Source organism: Oncorhynchus tshawytscha, linkage group LG21 (genome assembly GCF_018296145.1).
Source record: "Oncorhynchus tshawytscha isolate Ot180627B linkage group LG21, Otsh_v2.0, whole genome shotgun sequence".
NCBI lineage: Eukaryota > Metazoa > Chordata > Actinopteri > Salmoniformes > Salmonidae > Oncorhynchus > Oncorhynchus tshawytscha.
The window spans coordinates 37456562-37478087 of NC_056449.1; the positions used below are offsets into that span (position 1 = coordinate 37456562).

The window sequence follows — 21526 nt, forward strand, 5'->3', positions numbered from 1 at the left end:
ATGCTCCTCACCCAGTCAGAGAGAGATGGTAATATAATGCTCCTCACCCAGTCAGAGAGAGATGGTAATATAATGCTCCTCACCCAGTCAGAGAGAGATGGTAATATAATGCTCCTCATCCAGTCAGAGAGAGAGATGGTAATATAATGCTCCTCATCCAGTCAGAGAGATGGTAATATAATGCTCCTCATCCAGTCAGAGAGAGATGGTAATATAATGCTCCTCACCCAGTCAGAGAGATGGTAATATAATGCTCCTCATCCAGTCAGAGAGAGATATGGTAATATAATGCTCCTCATCCAGTCAGAGAGAGATGGTAATATAATGCTCCTCACCCAGTCAGAGAGAGAGATGGTAATATAATGCTCCTCACCCAGTCAGAGAGAGAGAGATGGTAATATAATGCTCCTCACCCAGTCAGAGAGATGGTAATATAATGCTCCTCACCCAGTCAGAGAGAGATGGTAATATAATGCTCCTCACCCAGTCAGAGAGAGATGGTAATATAATGCTCCTCACCCAGTCAGAGAGAGAGATGGTAATATAATGCTCCTCACCCAGTCAGAGAGAGAGATGGTAATATAATGCTCCTCACCCAGTCAGAGAGAGAGATGGTAATATAATGCTCCTCATCCAGTCAGAGAGAGAGATGGTAATATAATGCTCCTCACCCAGTCAGAGAGATGGTAATATAATGCTCCTCATCCAGTCAGAGAGATGGTAATATAATGCTCCTCATCCAGTCAGAGAGATGGTAATATAATGCTCCTCACCCAGTCAGAGAGATGGTAATATAATGCTCCTCACCCAGTCAGAGAGATGGTAATATAATGCTCCTCACCCAGTCAGAGAGATGGTAATATAATGCTCCTCATCCAGTCAGAGAGAGATGGTAATATAATGCTCCTCATCCAGTCAGAGAGAGATGGTAATATAATGCTCCTCACCCAGTCAGAGAGAGAGATGGTAATATAATGCTCCTCACCCAGTCAGAGAGATGGTAATATAATGCTCCTCACCCAGTCAGAGAGAGATGGTAATATAATGCTCCTCACCCAGTCAGAGAGAGATGGTAATATAATGCTCCTCACCCAGTCAGAGAGATGGTAATATAATGCTCCTCATCCAGTCAGAGAGAGATGGTAATATAATGCTCCTCATCCAGTCAGAGAGAGAGATGGTAATATAATGCTCCTCACCCAGTCAGAGAGAGAGATGGTAATATAATGCTCCTCACCCAGTCAGAGAGAGATAAGGTAATATAATGCTCCTCACCCAGTCAGAGAGAGAGATGGTAATATAATGCTCCTCATCCAGTCAGAGAGAGAGAGATGGTAATATAATGCTCCTCACCCAGTCAGAGAGAGAGATGGTAATATAATGCTCCTCACCCAGTCAGAGAGAGATGGTAATATAATGTTCCTCATCCAGTCAGAGAGAGAGATGGTAATATAATGCTCCTCATCCAGTCAGAGAGATGGTAATATAATGCTCCTCACCCAGTCAGAGAGATAGTAATATAATGCTCCTCATCCAGTCAGAGAGATATGGTAATATAATGCTCCTCACCCAGTCAGAGAGATGGTAATATAATGCTCCTCACCCAGTCAGAGAGAGAGATGGTAATATAATGCTCCTCACCCAGTCAGAGAGAGATGGTAATATAATGCTCCTCACCCAGTCAGAGAGATGGTAATATAATGCTCCTCACCCAGTCAGAGAGAGATGGTAATATAATGCTCCTCATCCAGTCAGAGAGATGGTAATATAATGCTCCTCACCCAGTCAGAGAGAGATGGTAATATAATGCTCCTCACCCAGTCAGAGAGATGGTAATATAATGCTCCTCACCCAGTCAGAGAGAGATGGTAATATAATGCTCCTCACCCAGTCAGAGAGAGAGATGGTAATATAATGCTCCTCATCCAGTCAGAGAGATGGTAATATAATGCTCCTCACCCAGTCAGAGAGATGGTAATATAATGCTCCTCACCCAGTCAGAGAGAGATGGTAATATAATGCTCCTCACCCAGTCAGAGAGATAGTTATATAATGCTCCTCACCCAGTCAGAAAGAGAGAGATGGTAATATAATGCTCCTCATCCAGTCAGAGAGAGATGGTAATATAATGCTCCTCACCCAGTCAGAGAGAGATGGTAATATAATGCTCCTCACCCAGTCAGAGAGATAGTTATATAATGCTCCTCACCCAGTCAGAAAGAGAGAGATGGTAATATAATGCTCCTCATCCAGTCAGAGAGAGATGGTAATATAATGCTCCTCATCCAGTCAGAGAGAGATGGTAATATAATGCTCCTCACCCAGTCAGAGAGAGATGGTAATATAATGCTCCTCATCCAGTCAGAGAGAGATGGTAATATAATGCCTCACCCAGTCAGAGAGAGATGGTAATATAATGCTCCTCACCCAGTCAGAGAGAGAGAGATGGTAATATAATGCTCCTCACCCAGTCAGAGAGAGAGAGATGGTAATATAATGCTCCTCACCCAGTCAGAGAGAGATGGTAATATAATGCTCCTCACCCAGTCAGAGAGAGATGGTAATATAATGCTACTCACCCAGTTGTCCTTCATAGATGGCCTCGAACGTCAGCCACACATCCTTCTCCCCTGCTGGGACATTCCTCATGTACAGGACCTGGTTAGTCAACTCCTCAGCACCCATGGTTGGAGATACCTACAGAGAACCAGACGGCAAAGGATAGCTCCAGAGAACCAGACACCGTAAAGAGATAGCTCCACAGAACCAGACACCGTAAAGAGATAGCTACACAGAACCAGACACCGTAAAGAGATAGCTACACAGAACCAGACACCGTAAAGAGATAGCTACACAGAACCAGATACCGTAAAGAGATAGCTACACAGAACCAGACACCGTAAAGAGATAGCTACACAGAACCAGACACCGTAAAGAGATAGCTCCACAGAACCAGACACCGTAAAGAGATAGCTCCACAGAACCAGACACCGTAAAGAGATAGCTACACAGAACCAGACACCGTAAAGAGATAGCTACACAGAACCAGATACCGTAAAGGTCTGGAATAAAAAACTAAACAGAATGTTTAAATTCCCCTTCAACTGTGCATCTAGCAAGAGAGGAATGTGTCAGTCTCGTGATGTTTCTGCCGTTAGGTCTACTGCTGCAGCACATGGCAAGGCAGAACAATCTCAACCCAATTGATACAAATAATCACGATATAGTTGAAGACACATTTCAGTTGAAGGCATTCAGTTGTACAATTGACTAGGTATCCCCCTTTCCCTTTAGTTATGTTGGGTAAAACTACTTTGCATTTAATTGAGAAGTTTTTTTTGGGGGGGGGTAAAGGTTTTTGTCTATCCATAAGAAGGTTATCATAAGCATCGCTAGCTGGCTACATACAGAGTGCTAGACAAACGTGCGCACCAAACAAACAGACGGTGCAATGTCGTTGGACATGAATAGGAAAATATTGTGTTAAGTTTTTTAAGTCAACAGTGGCTAAGCAGGGGTGGGATAATGTCCATATGGCTTTGGATGGATTCCCCAGTAGCTTTATGTAAATGACATGTATAATTGATTGGTGAGCTACTCATAGGTGATATAGAGACTAGATATAGAGACTACATCACCATGTGGCTAAATAACAACAGCACCTTTCATTAAATAAAATGAGAAGATAACCTGTCTCCACTTACCTTGAGAGTGATGCAGCTGTCTGCCATCTTCTTCTCCAGGTACACTTCAATGATCAGATCACCTGCTTGGGACAGCTGCACAGACAGGATACTCATTACAGACAACCGTTTGTCAAACCAATCTGTTATAACCCTTTACAACCCTTCATAAATCTTTATAAACTGTTCAGAAATCCTTCGTACAGTGTACCTGTGTGTCCTTCCAGGTGGTGATGAGGCTGAGCTCCAGTTCTATCTGGGTCTGTTGCTCCTCATCAATCTGAACAAACACAATTAAACATTTACTAATGATTCATTAGATTACAGAACAGATTGACCTGGGCCATGTTCAGCAGGGCACACTGTAGCAAAACAGTTTGCAGTGGAATGTGAACATCTGTGCTCTGATTGGACAAATTCTGGTAGGTAGTACCCGTTTCAATCCATTCAAAAATGCTTTCTACCTATGGAACACAACCCTGATTTCTATGTGAAGCATTTGAGCTTAGACCTTCTCTGGTTCGACTATACTCACATCAAAGACATATAGGTAGTTGTCTATGAGACACTACTCACATCAAAGACATACAGGTAGTTGTCTATGAGACACTACTCACATCAAAGACATATAGGTAGTTGTCTATGAGACACTACTCACATCAAAGACATATAGGTAGTTGTCTATGAGACACTACTCACATCAAAGACATACAGGTAGTTGTCTATGAGACACTACTCACATCAAAGACATACAGGTAGTTGTCTATGAGACACTACTCACATCAAAGACATACAGGTAGTTGTCTATGAGACACTACTCACATCAAAGACATATAGGTAGTTGTCTATGAGACACTACTCACATCAAAGACATACAGGTAGTTGTCTATGAGACACTACTCACATCAAAGACATACAGGTAGTTGTCTATGAGACACTACTCACATCAAAGACATACAGGTAGTTGTCTATGAGACACTACTCACATCAAAGACATATAGGTAGTTGTCTATGAGACACTACTCACATCAAAGACATACAGGTAGTTGTCTATGAGACACTACTCACATCAAAGACATACAGGTAGTTGTCTATGAGACACTACTCACATCAAAGACATACAGGTAGTTGTCTATGAGACACTACTCACATCAAAGACATACAGGTAGTTGTCTATGAGACACTACTCACATCAAAGACATACAGGTAGTTGTCTATGAGACACTACTCACATCAAAGACATACAGGTAGTTGTCTATGAGACACTACTCACATCAAAGACATACAGGTAGTTGTCTATGAGACACTACTCACATCAAAGACATACAGGTAGTTGTCTATGAGACACTACTCACATCAAAGACATACAGGTAGTTGTCTATGAGACACTACTCACATCAAAGACATACAGGTAGTTGTCTATGAGACACTACTCACATCAAAGATATACAGGTAGTTGTCTATGAGACACTACTCACATCAAAGACATATAGGTAGTTGTCTATGAGGTCTTCAACGATCTTCACCTCGTGTTCTCCTTTCCCGTCTGTCTGAAAGAGGCTGGGGGCGAACAGCAGGGACAGGTTCTTGGTACACATCTGGTTCAGGTCTGCACACTTCTGAACCCTGGACCGACAGACAGAGAGAGACAGAGACAGAGAGAGAGACAGAGACAGAGAGAGAACAAATAATGGCAAAAAGTTGACAACTTGGCAGTGAGGTTGTCGAAGTATGATAAATGGTACTGTTCAGGGTTTGGGTCAATTCATTTAATTCAGGAAGTAGACTGAAAAGTTATTAAAATGTGAATTTCAGTTGACTGAATTGAAATTGAATTGACCCCAACTCTGCTTAGTTTCCAGTGATATTGTCTAAACATTACAACAGGTCCCGTTTGAGGCTCTGTAGAAGTGGCTGATGAGAGACCTGTTAACACTGAGGGTATACAGACCTGTAGAGGTGGCTGATGAGAGACCTGTTAACACTGAGGGTATAATGACCTGTAGAGGTGGCTGATGAGAGACCTGTTAACACTGAGGGTATACAGACCTGTAGAGGTGGCTGATGAGAGACCTGTTAACACTGAGGGTATAATGACCTGTAGAGGTGGCTGATGAGAGACCTGTTAACACTGAGGGTATAATGACCTGTAGAGGTGGCTGATGAGAGACCTGTTAACACTGAGGGTATACAGACCTGTAGAGGTGGCTGATGAGAGACCTGTTAACACTGAGGGTATACAGACCTGTAGAGGTGGCTGATGAGAGACCTGTTAACACTGAGGGTATACAGACCTGTAGAGGTGGCTGATGAGAGACCTGTTAACACTGAGGGTATAATGACCTGTAGAGGTGGCTGATGAGAGACCTGTTAACACTGAGGGTATAATGACCTGTAGAGGTGGCTGATGAGAGACCTGTTAACACTGAGGGTATAATGACCTGTAGAGGTGGCTGATGAGAGACCTGTTAACACTGAGGGTATACAGACCTGTGGCTGATGAGAGACCTGTTAACACTGAGGGTATACAGACCTGTAGAGGTGGCTGATGAGAGACCTGTTAACACTGAGGGTATAATGACCTGTAGAGGTGGCTGATGAGAGACCTGTTAACACTGAGGGTATACAGACCTGTAGAGGTGGCTGATGAGAGACCTGTTAACACTGAGGGTATACAGACCTGTAGAGGTGGCTGATGAGACCTGTTAACACTGAGGGTATACAGACCTGTAGAGGTGGCTGATGAGAGACCTGTTAACACTGAGGGTATAATGACCTGTAGAGGTGGCTGATGAGAGACCTGTTAACACTGAGGGTATAATGACCTGTAGAGGTGGCTGATGAGAGACCTGTTAACACTGAGGGTATAATGACCTGTAGAGGTGGCTGATGAGAGACCTGTTAACACTGAGGGTATACAGACCTGTAGAGGTGGCTGATGAGAGACCTGTTAACACTGAGGGTATACAGACCTGTAGAGGTGGCTGATGAGAGACCTGTTAACACTGAGGGTATACAGACCTGTAGAGGTGGCTGATGAGAGACCTGTTAACACTGAGGGTATAATGACCTGTAGAGGTGGCTGATGAGAGACCTGTTAACACTGAGGGTATACAGACCTGTAGAGGTGGCTGATGAGAGACCTGTTAACACTGAGGGTATACAGACCTGTAGAGGTGGCTGATGAGAGGCCTGTTAACACTGAGGGTATACAGACCTGTAGAGGTGGCTGATGAGAGCAGCCAGGGTAGTCCTGTTGACTCTAGGTAAACTACGGATGATCTCCTTGTATCTGTCCAGACGCTGGTTCTTATCCTTGGCTGTTCCTATACAAAAAGGGACAAACGGGAACCAGTTAGATTTCAAAAGGATACGTTGTGGTACATCCTGATGAGCACCAGTGACACAGCTTGGTGGAAGCCCTATAAGGGGACCAAGACGACTAGGTCAATCAGCCCGACTAACCGTGTATATAGCCTCTCTACTGTATATAGCCTCTCTACTGTATAGAGCCTCTCTACTGTATATAGCCTCTCTACTGTATATAGCCTCTCTACTGTATATAGCCTCTCTACTGTATATAGCCTCTCTACTGTATATAGCCTCTCTACTGTATATAGCCTCTCTACTGTATATAGCCTCTCTACTGTATATAGCCTCTCTACTGTATATAGCCTCTACTGTATATAGCCTCTCTACTGTTATTTTTCACTGTCTTTTACTGTTATTTTTATTTATTTACTTACCTATTGTTCAACTAATACATTTTTTAAAAACTTAAATGTGGCACTGTTGGTTAGGGGCTCGTAAGTAAGCATTTCACTGTAAGGTCTACCTACACCTGTTGTATTCAGCATTTCACTGTAAGGTCTACGACACCTGTTGTATTCATCATTTCACTGTAAGGTCTACTACACCTGTTGTATTCAGCATTTCACTGTAAGGTCTACGTACACCTGTTGTATTCAGCATTTCACTGTAAGGTCTACCTACACCTGTTGTATTCAGCATTTCACTGTAAGGTCTACCTACACCTGTTGTATTCAGCATTTCACTGTAAGGTCTACTACACCTGTTGTATTCAGCATTTCACTGTAAGGTCTACTACACCTGTTGTATTCAGCATTTCACTGTAAGGTCTACCTACACCTGTTGTATTCAGCATTTCACTGTAAGGTCTACTACACCTGTTGTATTCAGCATTTCACTGTGAGGTCTACTACACCTGTTGTATTCAGCATTTCACTGTGAGGTCTACTACACCTGTTGTATTCAGCATTTCACTGTAAGGTCTACCTACACCTGTTGTATTCAGCATTTCACTGTACTACTACACCTGTTGTATTCAGCATTTCACTGTAAGGTCTACTACACCTGTTGTATTCAGCATTTCACTGTAAGGTCTACCTACACCTGTTGTATTCAGCATTTCACTGTAAGGTCTACCTACACCTGTTGTATTCAGCATTTCACTGTAAGGTCTACCTACACCTGTTGTATTCGGCATTTCACTGTGAGGTCTACTACACCTGTTGTATTCAGCATTTCACTGTATGGTCTACCTACACCTGTTGTATTCAGCATTTCACTGTAAGGTCTACCTACACCTGTTGTATTCAGCATTTCACTGTAAGGTCTACTACACCTGTTGTATTCAGCATTTCACTGTGAGGTCTACTACACCTGTTGTATTCAGCATTTCACTGTAAGGTCTACTACACCTGTTGTATTCAGCATTTCACTGTAAGGTCTACTACACCTGTTGTATTCAGCATTTCACTGTAAGGTCTACCTACACCTGTTGTATTCAGCATTTCACTGTAAGGTCTACCTACACCTGTTGTATTCAGCATTTCACTGTAAGGTCTACTACACCTGTTGTATTCAGCATTTCACTGTAAGGTCTACTACACCTGTTGTATTCAGCATTTCACTGTAAGGTCTACCTACACCTGTTGTATTCAGCATTTCACTGTAAGGTCTACTACACCTGTTGTATTCAGCATTTCACTGTAAGGTCTACTACACCTGTTGTATTCAGCATTTCACTGTAAGGTCTACTACACCTGTTGTATTCAGCATTTCACTGTAAGGTCTACCTACACCTGTTGTATTCAGCATTTCACTGTAAGGTCTACTACACCTGTTGTATTCAGCATTTCACTGTGAGGTCTACTACACCTGTTGTATTCAGCATTTCACTGTGAGGTCTACTACACCTGTTGTATTCAGCATTTCACTGTAAGGTCTACCTACACCTGTTGTATTCATCATTTCACTGTAAGGTCTACTACACCTGTTGTATTCAGCATTTCACTGTGAGGTCTACTACACCTGTTGTATTCAGCATTTCACTGTAAGGTCTACCTACACCTGTTGTATTCAGCATTTCACTGTAAGGTCTACCTACACCTGTTGTATTCGGCATTTCACTGTAAGGTCTACCTACACCTGTTGTATTCGGCATTTCACTGTGAGGTCTACTACACCTGTTGTATTCGGCATTTCACTGTAAGGTCTACCTACACCTGTTGTATTCAGCATTTCACTGTAAGGTCTACCTACACCTGTTGTATTCAGCATTTCACTGTAAGGTCTACTACACCTGTTGTATTCAGCATTTCACTGTGAGGTCTACTACACCTGTTGTATTCAGCATTTCACTGTAAGGTCTACTACACCTGTTGTATTCAGCATTTCACTGTAAGGTCTACTACACCTGTTGTATTCAGCATTTCACTGTAAGGTCTACCTACACCTGTTGTATTCAGCATTTCACTGTAAGGTCTACCTACACCTGTTGTATTCAGCATTTCACTGTAAGGTCTACTACACCTGTTGTATTCAGCATTTCACTGTAAGGTCTACTACACCTGTTGTATTCAGCATTTCACTGTGAGGTCTACTACACCTGTTGTATTCAGCATTTCACTGTAAGGTCTACTACACCTGTTGTATTCAGCATTTCACTGTAAGGTCTACTACACCTGTTGTATTCAGCATTTCACTGTAAGGTCTACTACACCTGTTGTATTCAGCATTTCACTGTAAGGTCTACTACACCTGTTGTATTCAGCATTTCACTGTAAGGTCTACTACACCTGTTGTATTCAGCATTTCACTGTAAGGTCTACCTACACCTGTTGTATTCAGCATTTCACTGTAAGGTCTACTACACCTGTTGTATTCAGCATTTCACTGTAAGGTCTACTACACCTGTTGTATTCAGCATTTCACTGTGAGGTCTAACCTGTTGTATTCAGCATTTCACTGTAAGGTCTACTACACCTGTTGTATTCAGCATTTCACTGTAAGGTCTACTACACCTGTTGTATTCAGCATTTCACTGTAATGTCTACCTACACCTGTTGTATTCAGCATTTCACTGTAAGGTCTACAACACCTGTTGTATTCAGCATTTCACTGTGAGGTCTAACCTGTTGTATTCAGCATTTCACTGTAAGGTCTACCTACACCTGTTGTATTCAGCATTTCACTGTAAGGTCTACTACACCTGTTGTATTCGGCGCACGTGACAAATAAACTTTGATTTGATTAAGTCAGTGACAGAAACAAAATAATAGCTTCATGTGCGCCGTCTGAGATTACTACAACCTTTATTAATAGATGTTAGTCTCACCGAGATTAAATCTCTTTTGCCACCAGAGACACCTGTACTTACTGACAGCCTCCTTCCATAGCTGATGCAGGTCAGCCATGAAGACGGGGTCGTCTATCTCCCTGAAGAACCTCTTCAGCACGTCAGTCACATCCTCTATGAAGTTATCCCCGATCCTGAGCTTGACGTTACGAGCATCGTTCCTGAACTCCTCCATCAGTAGTTTGATCCTGGACGCGGCTCCGTTCTTCCTGTAGATCCCCTCGTGACCCAGACCTGACGAGCAGATCACACATCAGATCCAGTACATCAGTCATCGGGGCGTTGGACTAGTAACCGGAAGGTTGCAAGTTCAAAACGCCAAGCTGACAAGGTACAAATCTGTTGTTCTGCCCCTGAACGAGGCAGTTAACCCACTGTTCCTAGGCCGTCATTGAAAATAAAAATTTGTTCTTAACTGACTTGCCTAGTTAAATAAAGGTAAAATAAAATAAAATCAGCTAGTATCTCCTGTCTCTGGCTGGCGTAAAGTACAGTTAAACTGGGATAAGAAACCCTTCAGTACACAGACCACTGCAGAGTTATGATGAACTATTTATGAGAGTCCTGTATACTTTAACAGGGGGGATTACCTCCATAATGTATTAAATGCTGTGGATCCTGTCACGGATCCACAAGATCACTGGAAAATGCAGAATCCTCTATCCCTGTGTAATGGAGTAGAATACCTTGGAGGGTGTTGCCCTCCTGTGTAATGGAGTAGAATAACCAGACTCTTCCCTTACTATACTGTGTAATGGAGTAGAATACCCAGACTCTTCCCTTACTATACTGTGTAATGGAGTAGAATACCCAGACTCTTCCCTTACTATACTGTGTAATGGAGTAGAATACCCAGACTCTTCCCTTACTATACTGTGTAATGGAGTAGAATACCCAGACTCTTCCCTTACTATACTGTGTAATGGAGTAGAATACCCAGACTCTTCCCTTACTATACTGTGTAATGGAGTAGAATACCCAGACTCTTCCCTTACCATACTGTGTAATGGAGTAGAATACCCAGACTCTTCCCTTACTATACTGTGTAATGGAGTAGAATACCCAGACTCTTCCCTTACTATACTGTGTGATGGAGTAGAATACCCAGACTATACTGTGTAATGGAGTAGAATACCCAGACTCTTCCCTTACTATACTGTGTAATGGAGTAGAATACCCAGACTCTTCCCTTACTATACTGTGTAATGGAGTAGAATACCCAGACTCTTCCCTTACTATACTGTGTAATGGAGTAGAATACCCAAACTCTTCCCTTACTATACTGTGTAATGGAGTAGAATACCCAGACTCTTCCCTTACTATACTGTGTAATGGAGTAGAATACCCAGACTCTTCCCTTACTATACTGTGTAATGGAGTAGAATACCCAGACTCTTCCCTTACCATACTGTGTAATGGAGTAGAATACCCAGACTCTTCCCTTACTATACTGTGTGATGGAGTAGAATACCCAGACTCATTACACAGTATAGTAAGGGATAGACGATTCTGCATTTTCCAGTGATCTTGTGGATCCTTACTATACTGTGTAATGGAGTAGAATACCCAGACTCTTTCACCCAGACCCTTACTATACTGTATAATGGAGTAGAATACCCAGACTCTTCCCTTACTATACTGTATAATGGAGTAGAATACCCAGACTCTTTTACCCAGACCCTTACTATACTGTGTGATGGAGTAGAATACCCAGACTATACTGTGTAATGGAGTAGAATACCCAGACTCTTCCCTTACTATACTGTGTAATGGAGTAGAATACCCAGACTCTTCCCTTACTATACTGTGTAATGGAGTAGAATACCCAGACTCTTCCCTTACTATACTGTGTAATGGAGTAGAATACCCAAACTCTTCCCTTACTATACTGTGTAATGGAGTAGAATACCCAGACTATACTGTGTAATGGAGTAGAATACCCAAACTCTTCCCTTACTATACTGTGTAATGGAGTAGAATACCCAGACTCTTTTACCCAGACCCTTACTATACTGTGTGATGGAGTAGAATACCCAGACTCTTCCCTTACTATACTGTGTAATGGAGTAGAATACCCAGACTCTTCCCTTACTATACTGTGTAATGGAGTAGAATACCCAGACTCTTTTACCCAGACCCTTACTATACTGTGTGATGGAGTAGAATACCCAGACTATACTGTGTAATGGAGTAGAATACCCAGACTCTTCCCTTACTATACTGTGCGATGGAGTAGAATACCCAGACTCTTCCCTTACTATACTGTGTGATGGAGTAGAATACCCAGACTCTTCCCTTACTATACTGTGTAATGGAGTAGAATACCCAGACTCTTCCCTTACTATACTGTGTAATGGAGTAGAATACCCAAACTCTTCCCTTACTATACTGTGTAATGGAGTAGAATACCCAGACTCTTTTACCCAGACCCTTACTATACTGTGTGATGGAGTAGAATACCCAGACTATACTGTGTAATGGAGTAGAATACCCAGACTCTTCCCTTACCATACTGTGTGATGAAGGCGATGCAGCTGTCTACGATGATGGGGATATCATTCCTGCTGAGCTGCTGTTCTCTCAGGGTGTTGCCCTTCCCTCCAGCAGCTCTCTGGATGTCTGCGTACCACAGGGAGAAGTCTAACCGACCCATCCCCTGGAGGTGAAGTGTTCTGGGGTGGGACATGTCGATACTCAAGAGGTGAAGTTTCAGAGAAAATCACTACTGTAAAATCACTCAATCCAGCTCCCCCCCAAAAATGATTTTCATGGTCAAATTATTCTCATCCTGGAATTTCCATTCCCCCCTGGATGGGTATACTTTAGGTGTCAAACTAGCCTTGATATGTTGACATACTTGTGTAATTACATATGTATTGAATGAAAACAGGAAGAGACTGAAAACCAACCTTCCTTTTTCAACCAAAACCAGAATTTCCTTCTTCTCATGGTTTTGGTTCTCAGTTACTATACCTAGGAGACAAACACAGAACAAATGGAAGACGGACCAAATCATTCATCAGCAAACAGTTGCTCAAAGAAAACAGTGCTTGGTGTAGTTAAGGCAGAGAAATATCTCAAGCTGGCAGTAGGCTTTCTCTTTATAGTCGGACGGGTTTTGAATGACTATAGTACTTCCTTTGTTGGCAGCATTATTGCAATCCCTAGTTGGGGCATAACATGGTCAATGTTTCAGTAAGGAGTTGCCAAACAGTATTTGAGCAACTGCATTACCACACAGTGCCCGTAAAGCTTTGGTCAGGACAGGAGACTCACTGAGCTCTTGCAGACGTTTAAGGTTGATAATGTCCTCAGCTGCTCCGTCGTTCCCTGGGCAGATGAAGAGGTTAGACTTCTGAAGGACAAAATATCCCTCTTTCCACTGAGAAGGGTCTCGCATGGCCTTGTAACGCAGCACTCCCACCCGCTCAAACTCCCTCGCTAGCAGGCAGTGGCAGCTTAAAGGTGTGGCGGCCTGAGGAAGACAACACAGGAAGTGGTTCAAATACAAGGGGGAACACTGAACAGACACATCCCAGGCTAGTACAGTACATAGATGGTGTTGGTTAAAAAGGAGGGCACACTGAACAGACATCCCAGGCTAGTACAGTACATAGATGGTGTTGGTTAGAAAGGAGGGCACACTGAACAGACATCCCAGGCTAGTACAGTACATAGATGGTGTTGGTTAAAAAGGAGGGCACACTGAACAGACACATCCCAGGCTAGTACAGTACATAGACAGTGTTGGTTAGAAAGGAGGGAACACTGAACAGACACATCCCAGGCTAGTACAGTACATAGACGGTGTTGGTTAGAAAGGAGGGCACACTGAACAGACACATCCCAGGCTAGTACAGTACATAGACGGTGTTGGTTAGAAAGGAGGGCACACTGAACAGACACATCCCAGGCTAGTACAGTACATAGACGGTGTTGGTTAGAAAGGAGGGCACACTTCACTGTAGGGGGGCTTTATGCAGAGGGACATTACAACGTTGTGAACTGGAAGAGCTCTAACTACACCAGTAAAGCTGAGAATTGTCCGTATCAGTGTGCAGGCATCGCACTCTTTGGGGATAGAAAGTCATCTCATACCTTTCCGATGGCCTTGACCCAGCATTGCAGTGCATCAGGAGTTTCCAATCCAAACTGATAGAGCTTCTCTGAGGACAGGTACAGTTGAAACGTATAGAGGAACCTACAACACAGGAACATACGTTAGATTAGATAAACACTAGTTGGTAGATACCTGTACAACAACACACAGGAACATACGTTAGATTAGATAAACACTAGTTGGTAGATACCTGTACAACAACACACAGGAACATACGTTAGATTAGATAAACACTAGTTGGTAGATACCTGTACAACAACACACAGGAACATACGTTAGATTAGATAAACACTAGTTGGTAGATACCTGTACAACAACACACAGGAACATACGTTAGATTAGATAAACGCTAGTTGGTAGATACCTGTACAACAACACACAGGAACATACGCGAAGGGCATTAGATCGTAGATGCCTGTACACTGAGTGGCAGTGGTATTACCATTTCATGCTAAAGGTATCCTTTCCGCGTGCGTGTTTGAGATAGACCGTGTGATTGGCCGCCTACGTTAGTTACTGGGCCGTGATTGGTCCTCTAACCTGTCAATGAAGCCGTTGTTGTTGCAGGAGTCCGGCCTGCTGACCCCCAGACAGACAATGTCTTTGACGTTGATCTTCATGCTAGGATCAGGACATCGGTCAGACTCATAGAACAGAAGAGACCTCTCTACCGTGCACCAGTACTTCTGGAAATCTGGGGGGGGGGCAAATAACAGCAAAAATATAGCCTGTTACTTTCTTGATAGTCATGCGTTGCCATACTTCAGAATCTCCATCTTTCGGGTATTAGAGCGAACAAATACAATGAAGACGGGAAATCGAGGTACCTTTCTAAATAAATTAACTTTTTGAATTTTATGACGGGCTGTGTTTTTAAATAGAAATAAACTGCAAATAACTATGAGTAACTTTCTAAATCACAAAACTCTGTTTTACTGTAGAGACTCCAGCCACTAACAGTGAGTAGTGTATTTCCTAACAGAACAGTATTGGCCCAGTCAGTATTTGGTCCTATAAAGTACTTTGTTCTCTACAGGCCTTTATACTGATGTTACTGAGGAGGCAGTATTCCTCTATTCAATCTGTGCCAAGTGGTGTGTTGTTATCACCCATCAACGTGCGTGCGCGCGCGCGCACACACACACACACACACACACACACACACACACACACGCCTACCTCCTCTGGTTTTCCTGGATAATGTCCCTTTGTTCATTGAGGCTGACTTGTAGAGGTAGCCGGAGTGCAGCACGGCCTGCATAATCTCATCATAGACACTGTGGTCTGAGGAAAACAGCAGAGAACAACATGAAGAAGATATGGACAAGTTTTGAGTCTAGCCATCACGTTGTGCTCTAAGGCAAACAGGGCAAAACATTAAGTCAAACTTTATAACACCTTTCATGAATAAGGCATAATAAAAACACATTTACAAGACGATACAAACTTTAGAAATGATAAGAAACGCGATGCTTCATTTCATTTAACTTATTAATTGAAATGCGGATGGGTTGTTTGGAAATGTTTCTGTTTTTAAAATACGTCCATTATTCTAGTTGTGCTGTTTGAACAGAGAAAGCTTGAACTCGGTTAATCTTTTACTCCAGCAGCTCTACAGGCGAACATACAGAGGAAGACTGTTACATCACAAAGGCTCGGCTAGCAAAACGGTTCCAGGATACACAAACAACAAAACACTCAAAACTTCCAGAAAAGCAGCTCTTGGTGAATTTTTTTTATTTTTACCTTTTATTTAACTAGGCAAGTCAGTTAAGAACAATTTCTTATTTTCAATGACGGCCTAAGAACAGTGGGTTAACTGCCTTGTTCAGGGGCAGAATGACAGATTTGCACCTTGTCAGCTCTGGGATTTGAACTTGCAACCTTCTGGTTACTAATCCAACGCTCTAACCACTAGGCTACCCTGCCACCCCAAATACCTCTACGATGAAATAATTTCACAGAATTCTTAAATTATTATTATTTTTTAAATCACAGAAATATAAAAATATAAAAATGTACAAACTGGACAGACAAATGTTCTGATGAAAACCATCCAAAAGGTTATCTGGGTTTCTTTATCAAACCATTGCCGGTTGCTGAGTTACACGACCTTATACTGCACGGTCGCATAATAGTGACATAACGCAGTAAAAAATAATGTCCAGGAGGCAGATAAAGCCTGTCCCCTGCCTTACCCGAGGTGTCCTGTGAGCGGGAGTATTCCTGAGACAGATGCTTGTCATATCCATTAGAGGCAGCGAGGCGGGATCGGACCGCCTCTGCCTCGGTGAAGATCTGGGTGACTGTCTTCAGCAGGTTCTGCTGGGTCACAGCAGTACACAGAACCTGCATGGTAGAGGGAGAAAGAGAGAGAGAAAGAGAGAGAGACAGAGAGAGAGACAGAGAGAGAGAGAGGAAAGCATTAGGCTGACGCACCACATACACCACTAAAAGCATCCACAGCCACGGGGACAGACATTCAGCCCAAATTCCAAAAAGTCCCCTCTCCATTCAACTGCCCCCTAAATGTGTACCCCCCTTTTATCTACTCTAATTGTTTTAGTTTCAAAAGCACATTCCATGTCATTATTGTTGGGGTAAATGTCTAGCTGCATGATAGGTTACAGATACTAAAACTACCACCAATACCATCTAGTCGAAATGTGTATCCTTACAGAAAAAAAATCACATGATGAATTTCACATGATTTTCCACATGTGAAATCGTGATTTTTTGTTGTTGTAAGGATACACATTTCGACTAGAAGTGTTTTTTGGAAGGCTTCACATGTGATCACATTTCATTTAATCACATTAAATTCACATTAAATTCATGTGTTTTTACTGTAAGGGTAGGGTCCCAACATGTGTTTTTACTGTAAGGGTAGGGTCCCTCCATGTGTTCTTACTGTAAGGGTAGGGTCCCTCCATGTGTTTTTACTGTAAGGGTAGGGTCCCTCCATGTGTTTTTACTGTAAGGGTAGGGTCCCTCCATGTGTTTTTACTGTAAGGGTAGGGTCCCTCCATGTGTTTTTACTGTAAGGGTAGGGTCCCTCCATGTGTTTTTACTGTAAGGGTAGGGTCCCTCCATGTGTTTTTACTGTAAGGGTAGGGTCCCTCCCTGTGTTTTTACTGTAAGGGTAGGGTCCCTCCATGTGTTTTTACTGTAAGGGTAGGGTCCCTCCATGTGTTTTTACTGTGAGGGTAGGGTCCCTCCATGTGTTTTTACTGTAAGGGTAGGGTCCCTCCATGTGTTTTTACTGTAAGGGTAGGGTCCCTCCATGTGTTTTTACTGTGAGGGTAGGGTCCCTCCATGTGTTTTTACTGTGAGGGTAGGGTCCCTCCATGTGTTTTTACTGTAAGGGTAGGGTCCCTCCATGTGTTTTTACTGTAAGGGTAGGGTCCCTCCATGTGTTTTTACTGTAAGGGTAGGGTCCCTCCATGTGTTTTTACTGTAAGGGTAGGGTCCCTCCCTGTGTTTTTACTGTAAGGGTAGGGTCCCTCCATGGGTTTTTACTGTGAGGGTAGGGTCCCAACATGTGTTTTTACTGTAAGGGTAGGGTCCCAACATGTGTTTTTACTGTAAGGGTAGGGTCCCAACATGTGTTTTTACTGTAAGGGTAGGGTCCCTCCATGTGTTTTTACTGTAAGGGTAGGGTCCCAACATGTGTTTTTACTGTAAGGGTAGGGTCCCTCCATGTGTTTTTACTGTAAGGGTAGGGTCCCTCCATGTGTTTTTACTGTAAGGGTAGGGTCCCTCCATGTGTTTTTACTGTAAGGGTAGGGTCCCTCCATGTGTTTTTACTGTAAGGGTAGGGTCCCAACATGTGTTTTTACTGTAAGGGTAGGGTCCCAACATGTGTTTTTACTGTAAGGGTAGGGTCCCAACATGTGTTTTTACTGTAAGGGTAGGGTCCCTCCATGTGTTTTTACTGTAAGGGTAGGGTCCCTCCATGTGTTTTTACTGTGAGGGTAGGGTCCCTCCATGTGTTTTTACTGTAAGGGTAGGGTCCCTCCATGTGTTTTTACTGTAAGGGTAGGGTCCCAACATGTGTTTTTACTGTAAGGGTAGGGTCCCTCCATGTGTTTTTACTGTAAGGGTAGGGTCCCTCCATGTGTTTTTACTGTAAGGGTAGGGTCCCTCCATGTGTTTTTACTGTGAGACACAGCAGTCAGCCAAGGCTGTCAAGACAGATTGTTATGAAGGAACAATTCAATTACTAACTAGAAAATGTTCTCCATTCGTGCACCTTGTACACTAGTATTAAGGGTTTAATGATACGACTACAGCCTATACTTTTTATTATATCTAACCTTTATTTAACTCTGCAAGTCAGTTATAAAGAACAAATTATTATTTACAATGACGGCCTACCCAGGGTTAATCCCGGACGACACTGGGCCAATTCTGCGCTACCCTACGGGACTCCCAATCACGGCCAGTTGCGATACAGCCTGGATTCAAACCAGGGACCGTAGTGACGCCTCTTGCATTGAGATGCAGTGCCTTAGACCGCCGTGCCACTCGGGAGCCCGCAAACACACGTCCTTTGAATCCTCTTATAGCAGCTATACATCTGACAGCTAAACAATGGTGTTCCTTGTACCTTGAGCAGCTCCTCCTGTGTGTTGAAGTTGGGGTGGGGGTGTCGGTAGCGCCCCTCACGGTACTTATGGATGATAAACTCCTTCCGCTGGTCCGGTGTGGCGTCACAGTCTAACCCGTCGGCTGGAGATAACCTGGCCGCCCAGAACTCATTGGCTCGGTCGTTCCCCAACATTATGAAGAGCTGACGAACACAAACACAGAACAAAAAAGGGAAGTCATGAGGGTTTTAGTATATTCACAGTCTATCATCTGACTTTCAACTTAAAAACGTACAAAATATATTTCATCTGTTCCAATATAATAGATTTTTTTGGGGGGGAGGTAAAAGAGCCGAGAAGTACCTGATATTTTACCTGAAATATTTTGCCGCTTGACTAAAATAAGCATGATTCGAGAAATACCTGATACACAACAAAACAAACTAATTTCAGTATCCTGGAAAATATTTTGCAGCTTGACTAAAATAAACACGAGCACCCCCCCTGATTCTTTCCCACCCCCTTCCCTGAAGAACCGCTCCCTTTCCTCTCACCTGGACGATCTCGTTGCTCCACACGCTGGTGTCCAGTTTCAGGCTCTGTACTTTAGACACCATAGTCCCCAGACCTCTGTGTTGACCTGCATGGGAAAAGGGGACAAAAGACCTCCATAATCACTCTCCTGGTATGAGACAGTGGTATTGTGTTGGTAACAGGACACTCAAGGCGCTGCCTCGCTAGAGAGAACCACGAGAGAGGGACATGATGTTTGTATTTGGAAACACTTCTAGAGCAACATAGCACGTCACCTGGCACAGGTGTGCTACAACAACACAGGTGTGCTACAACAACACAGGTGTGCTACAACAACACAGGTGTGCTACAACACCACAGGTGTGCTACAACACCACAGGTGTGCTACAACAACACAGGTGTGCTACAACAACACAGGTGTGCTACAACACCACAGGTGTGCTACAACACCACAGGTGTGCTACAACAACACAGGTGTGCTACAACAACACAGGTGTGCTACAACAACACAGGTGTGCTACAACAACACAGGTGAGAATTAAACTGTTGTGGCTCATGACAATGGGCTGATAACTAAGACACCTGGCCAACAGCTGCCAATGCCATCTCATCAGTCACACTCACCAGGCGGGACGCTAAGTCCCCCAAAGCAACACCCAACTAGGCCCTCAGGCATCAAACTGCAACCCCACTCTTTTAGGCAGGGGGGGGGCAACAGAGCTAGGGAGGGGGAGCCCGCCCCACCTATACAATAGTAGGGGAAACACTGTCTCACCTGCACAGTTCTTACAGATAACAACACAGAGGTTAATGGAGGCCCAGTCAGGGTTGACTGCTTGGCAGTCAGCACAGAGCTTATTGAACCTGTTGGACCAGATCTTCTCAGCCACCTCGTAGTCAGACAGGGTCTCTGCTATGGACTCCTGTACAGCCTCCATCCAGTCCCTCTTATCCCGCTCAGACTCAGCTGTGAAACTACAGGGACAATCAATCAATCACAATTTTTTTTTCATTTTCTTTCAGAAACAGCAGTGTAGGAAGTCCATGATGAACAGACTTTATTGTTGCTAAAACTAGAGAAATGTGTGTTATTGCCACATCGGTAAATACGAACCTGAATGTTTTGTAAGGTGTGATGAGGTCAAAGCTCTTTCCTTTGGCGTCTCTGATCGTAGCTCCTCTGGCCTCGATCAGCGTGATTCCAATCCCATTCCTAAAACACTGCTCAGTCTTGTACAGCCAGACCTGCTCTGTGTTGATGGCCACGTAGACTTTTGACTTGGTCCCTTTGAGCTCCAGAGGACCACTCCTCTGACAGTGGCTGCCAGGACCGAAGCGAGGGCGCCCGAACACAAGCTGTTCCTTCACCCTCCCCTGTAGGGTACTGCACCACTGATGTCTCTGCACTGAGAGGGGACAGGTAGAAAGATAGTATTACCACTAACTATTTTATAGTACCAAAAATACCAGGTCTTTACTATGAAAGTATATGATAAAATGGTAATAACACAAGAACAATATGTGAATTTATTGTTTACGTCGTATGGATTCAAACCAACTTCTACCCTTCTGTACCAGTCAGTTACCAATTGTATCAGAAACTATCTATTGATACCAACAGATTTCCTAATAGGTAAATACCAGAGGAATCAGTAGCCTAAAATAAAGTCCTAAACAAGATGTTTATGACAGTAACTGAAACAATCTTGTCTCACTGAGGTCAACCTTTGTCCAACATAGATGTTGTCACATGGTTGGTTTCTGCTTGTATGCCCTGAGGACTCCTCTATAGCTGTGTCCCGATCCTACACCATTCTCCTAAAAATATCCACTTGCACACTTGGATTTAACAACACATAGCCAATGCTTTGAAAATAATGACAGGGAATTTGCAAGAACGCACTTTGGGAGAAGTGTAGAGAAGTGGGAACACTGACGT

The 21526-nt window shown here is 43.3% G+C and overlaps 1 protein-coding gene across 5 annotated transcripts in view; it reads right to left on the minus strand.

Annotated features, from left to right (window-relative positions):
• The window catches only part of arap3 (ArfGAP with RhoGAP domain, ankyrin repeat and PH domain 3), a 64612-nt gene that overhangs the window by 11802 nt on the left and 31284 nt on the right, over positions 1-21526 (minus strand). For all 5 annotated transcript variants that reach the window (XR_006079601.1, XM_042303448.1, XM_042303446.1 and 2 more), the window contains 17 exons: positions 20702-20993; positions 20363-20562; positions 19608-19693; positions 19074-19256; positions 16663-16813; positions 15644-15748; positions 15005-15158; positions 14443-14545; positions 13621-13819; positions 13254-13317; positions 12853-13016; positions 10366-10578; positions 6901-7009; positions 5162-5309; positions 3895-3963; positions 3705-3779; positions 2580-2697 (listed from right to left, as the gene is read on the minus strand). Coding sequence is in view for 4 of the 5 variants with exons in the window: in XM_042303448.1 (XP_042159382.1) it covers positions 2580-2697; positions 3705-3779; positions 3895-3963; positions 5162-5309; positions 6901-7009; positions 10366-10578; positions 12853-13016; positions 13254-13317; positions 13621-13819; positions 14443-14545; positions 15005-15158; positions 15644-15748; positions 16663-16813; positions 19074-19256; positions 19608-19693; positions 20363-20562; positions 20702-20993 (2433 nt within the window). In the remaining variant the exon portion in view is untranslated. The remainder of the gene's footprint in view (positions 1-2579; positions 2698-3704; positions 3780-3894; positions 3964-5161; positions 5310-6900; positions 7010-10365; positions 10579-12852; positions 13017-13253; positions 13318-13620; positions 13820-14442; positions 14546-15004; positions 15159-15643; positions 15749-16662; positions 16814-19073; positions 19257-19607; positions 19694-20362; positions 20563-20701; positions 20994-21526) is intronic.